We start from the raw sequence: 4,330 nt of genomic DNA on the forward strand, positions 1-4,330 counted from the left end.
GGCCCCGGGGGGGGGGGGGGCTATCTAATAGGTGTACCATGTTAGTGTAGGATCGCCTATACAGTAAGTGTACCCTAATGCAGAAAGCCTTACTTTTGGCTTGTTCTGCTGATTGGCTTCCTTATGTCAGGTTTTTAGTTAATAAAATGAAGCTGCTATCATTTAGAGATTAGATAGCGGATTAGTGTAGTTTAAAGCTCTTCGTTCTTGGTTCAGACAAATTAAATGAAATAATACCATAAGTCCCACCTTATAATTTAACAGTTTCATATCCTTGAATTAGTTGGAGCTTGAATAACTGGGGTTTCAATATATTTTACTTGGATGTTGGATAACTGGTTATGTAAGAGGGTACCCGAAACAGACTGATGTTTAGAAATTATCTAACGTTGTTATATTTGTCATGACAATCCTATGCTATTGCACAACGTTTCAGCTGGCGCTGCATTGGCGATATTCAGCTTTTGTAAAACATCCACGTTTTCAATGCACATTAAACGTGGCTTGTTAAATATACAAAGAATGCTTTTCTATGTAACGTTTCTCGTTTGAAATAAGTTTATGCAGGTGAACTCTCAATTCATACACAGAAGCCCAATCTTATTGGTAAATGTAAACTTAAAAATGTTCATACAAACTCAAAAATGGTTTATGGGTTTTTCAAGAAACTAACAATAGAAGCGTACCATCTGTGGTTTAGTCGTGTATTGCATAACGTTAGACTATTTTTCGAAATTAACATCTGTGATATCGAATATTTATTTGAGTATTTTGTCTGTTTCTTCAAAGGTTTGATTAGTTACAGCCAATTTCAAATAAACCATCTGTTAGGATTTGAAGTTTTTAGGAAGATTTTACAAATTCAGACTATTTGAAACATAGGCCTACTCTACAATCTGTTAGATTCGGCAAGTGTTTCTTGAATGACATCTTTTAAATAAAACATTTCATAGAAATCTACAAAGACCGAATAAGGGTAAAAGATAGAAGGTTGGGAATTATAAATACTCTAAATTTCACCCCCACTGCAGTAGTCTTCTCAAGATTGAGGAGAGTCTGAAGTTCAGCCACAGCACCGACGTGTATAACGGCCAAGTAAGTAATTTCACTCGAAAATATCGCTACTTTATACATCAAAAATGTGTTTATTTAAATAGATTAACGTTTTCTTTCACATTTCCTCTCTTTCCTCTAGGATGTTGTTTACAGTGTTGTCGTTATTATTCTTCAACCTTCATAGTGTTCAGATGAATGAGTTTTTGACTCTTTCCTCTGACATTCTGGACAAGTACATTCAAGGGAATGAAATTATACAGAAAGTATCGGAAGATTTGAAAGAAGACAAGGTAGCAGTTAACAAAGATTTTGATGATCAGGCCTTACTTTTATCGATAGAAACGAAGAACGATGTTGAAACAAACTACACCTTAACTCCTTCTCCTGATATCCTGAACGACACCGATTTAGGCAATTTGATTATAAGCAAAGTTTTGACAGACTCCAAGCTACTTGATGAAGCTATTGAGAAAGCTCTTAAAGGCTTGAAGGAAAGAGTTTCATATATCAAAAAACCAGCAATGAGAAGTAAGTGGCCTGAGTAACCAACAACCACATTACCTTAGTATTGTGTTGAAATACGAACTGAATTTTTATTTACTTTTCATGAATTAAGAATTAATATAAATGAATGTTAATTATCGAATAATCACAATTTTTTAATACAAACGTCTTTAAACGAACAAAGGAGAGCGAAAAAATCTGTAAATAAGCCTCATGGTCATAATAAAACCACTGGAAAATTTTAATCAGTCAATAAATGTAGATATTTTCATGGTCAATTTCAAGTCTTATAACATATAACGGTAAATGAAAGACTTGAGTAAATATATACATATATATATACACAAATATGTGGTTTATATGGATATTTTGTATCTTTGCATTCAGTATTTACACTGATAATATGTAGTTTTTTTCTTCTTGGACACATTTTATTATTCACTTTAATTATACAGTTTTCTTTAATATTTTGGGTTACTATGTATTTGCTGTTTATGCATGTTGTAGTCCAAAATCAAATTAAATGATCTTGCATCCGGTTTTACTAAAGTAATTTCTCTACAGAAGCAGGTAGAAAGTCTTCTCTCTCACAATGTTCAGCCATGACAACCTACCATAACCGAATGTTAGGAGATAGCAGAGTGTCAAAGATGGTTGAAAAAGCCAGTGTATTTGAAGAAACGACAAAGGTTTTGGCTAGAAAGTAAGTTTTCTAATAATATCTTCCATATTTGACTAAACAGGTAAATAAACAAAAATACATAAAGGGGTATTTAGAAAAATTACTTTAGATTCTACCATTAGCTCTTATATAAACAAACACAAGAAAAATATACGAAATGCTACTAAATATATTTCGCTGTGGCGAGGGAAAAATTATGTTCTCTGCACTACACTTTGAAGTTTGAAGTCAAAAGTTTTACTGGACGTGACAGTGTAAAAGGTATGTGGTCATGTAACTGAATGTCCATTAGCTCTTTATTTCTGGAATGAAATGGACACCATCTTTACCTTTCTTATAGGTTAGGGTTAAAGAGCGAAGAAGTTTCTGCTTTAGCCGATGTCAGTTTAAAATCAAGCAAGTTGGGAAGCATGTTCAGTGAAGATGAAGAGCCAAAAACGTGTAGTTGTGCACAAAAATACCGGGAATTTGACGGAACGTGTAACCGTTTACAATCTCCTAAAGACGGTTCTGCTTTCACCTGTTTGACAAGACTTCTTCCAGCAAAGTACGCTGACGGTGAGTGTTACACTGATTAGTTTGTTTGTTTTTAATTATGCACAAAGCTACACAAGGGCTATCTGTGCAGTGCCCACCATGGGTATCGAAACCCGGATTCTAGCGTTGTAAGTCCGCAGACATACCGCTGTGCCATTGGGGGGCACACTGATTAGTACATTGCTGTCTTTAGTATAAGTTTATGAAAATATCTCGAAACCAGAAAGTGTAACTTTTGTCAGACCAAACTTGTGAAGGTACATTATCAAATTTACCTGTTGTAGAACTAATCCCGATGAAGCCGCAATGACGAAACGTTTGACTGAAATAAAAAAAATTTGAATATCTAAATTCCTCCAGTGTGCACTACAGATAACTAGACTTATAAACAAGAAAATCTTTATCCTAAAATTATTATTTTTTTTTTTACCATTAATTAAAACTGGTTTTTCGAAAACTAGTAGCAGTTTTAAGCCGCGGCTGAGCAGCTCGTAGGACGTCCCTGAGTTTTTAAATATTTTTTCAAGTACAAACGGTTATCTCATAGCTCCATCATCTATTAACCGATTTGATATATAATTACAGTTTTGGATTCAGGAGGTCAAACCCTTTCGACTGATAAATTCGACCACGCACAAGGTCTTATAGATTAATTTACTCTAATCCTGCCTAAAAGAATTTCAATTTGAGGGTTGGCTGGTAGAGATCCTGGTTAGTAATAAAATTGAATCGGGTATGCGCGCGTCCCACGCTTGGTATTGCTGGCGCACAAAAATATAGCTAAAGTTCTCAGAGATTAATCAACTCTAATCCTGCCTATAAGAAGTTCAAGTGCCGTGGCTATTGAGGATTCCCTCTTGTTGGTATTTTTCCTTGCATATAAAAGATAAATTGTAAATCTAATAAAATATTAGATTTATATTCGTAATCTAAATGTGCAGATTGTTGTTGGTATGATAAAAGTAAAAAAAAAGTGTAAAAATGGTGGTTTTCTTACAAGTAAAAGATAAATAGAGACTTTAATATTGTCAGAAAGCATTTTACTTTTATAGTTTTAGACTTGTATTCGTATTGCTAATTGTGTAGATTTTTGTGATATATTTTTCAATGTAAAAATAAATGAGCAAAAACAAGCTTATGATTGTTTAAAATTATTATGTATTATGAGAAACTATTATTTGGATTTCATCAGCCTCCCCCTCTATCCACATAATATTAATACTTGTTACAATTATATTATTTATTAATATTTAGAAAATATATTTGCCTACAGGTATTTCTGAACCAAGAAAAGCGAAATCTGGAAGAGACTTACCCAATCCTCGTCTAGTATCAACTACAATCCATACCGATCAGAACAGAGAAGCATTTTTCACACATTTTCTGATGGTGTGGGGACAGATCATGGATCATGACAGTGCCCTCGCACCATTTAACAGCGCCCAAGAAGAGGACGTGATACTTGGAGGTAAATCTCAATTTTCTTTGTACAATAATTTTAATTCTTTCTTTCCGTCAGATAAACTAGTAGAATTATCTCAGCGGGAATAA

At 33.8% G+C, this 4,330-nt stretch overlaps 1 protein-coding gene across 1 annotated transcript; it reads left to right on the forward strand.

Moving 5' to 3' along the window:
* Positions 1–1,032: 1,032 nt before the first annotated feature.
* Positions 1,033–4,330, forward strand: LOC111087596 (thyroid peroxidase-like). Its single transcript, XM_022394780.1, has 5 exons — positions 1,033–1,095; positions 1,196–1,584; positions 2,125–2,263; positions 2,583–2,800; positions 4,053–4,330. The coding sequence occupies exons 2-5, from the start codon at positions 1,197–1,199 to the stop codon at positions 4,328–4,330; spliced, it is 1,023 nt and encodes a 340-aa protein (XP_022250488.1). The 5' UTR covers positions 1,033–1,095; position 1,196.

The sequence above is a fragment of the Limulus polyphemus genome, unplaced genomic scaffold, assembly GCF_000517525.1.
Source record: "Limulus polyphemus unplaced genomic scaffold, Limulus_polyphemus-2.1.2 Scaffold2352, whole genome shotgun sequence".
NCBI lineage: Eukaryota > Metazoa > Arthropoda > Merostomata > Xiphosura > Limulidae > Limulus > Limulus polyphemus.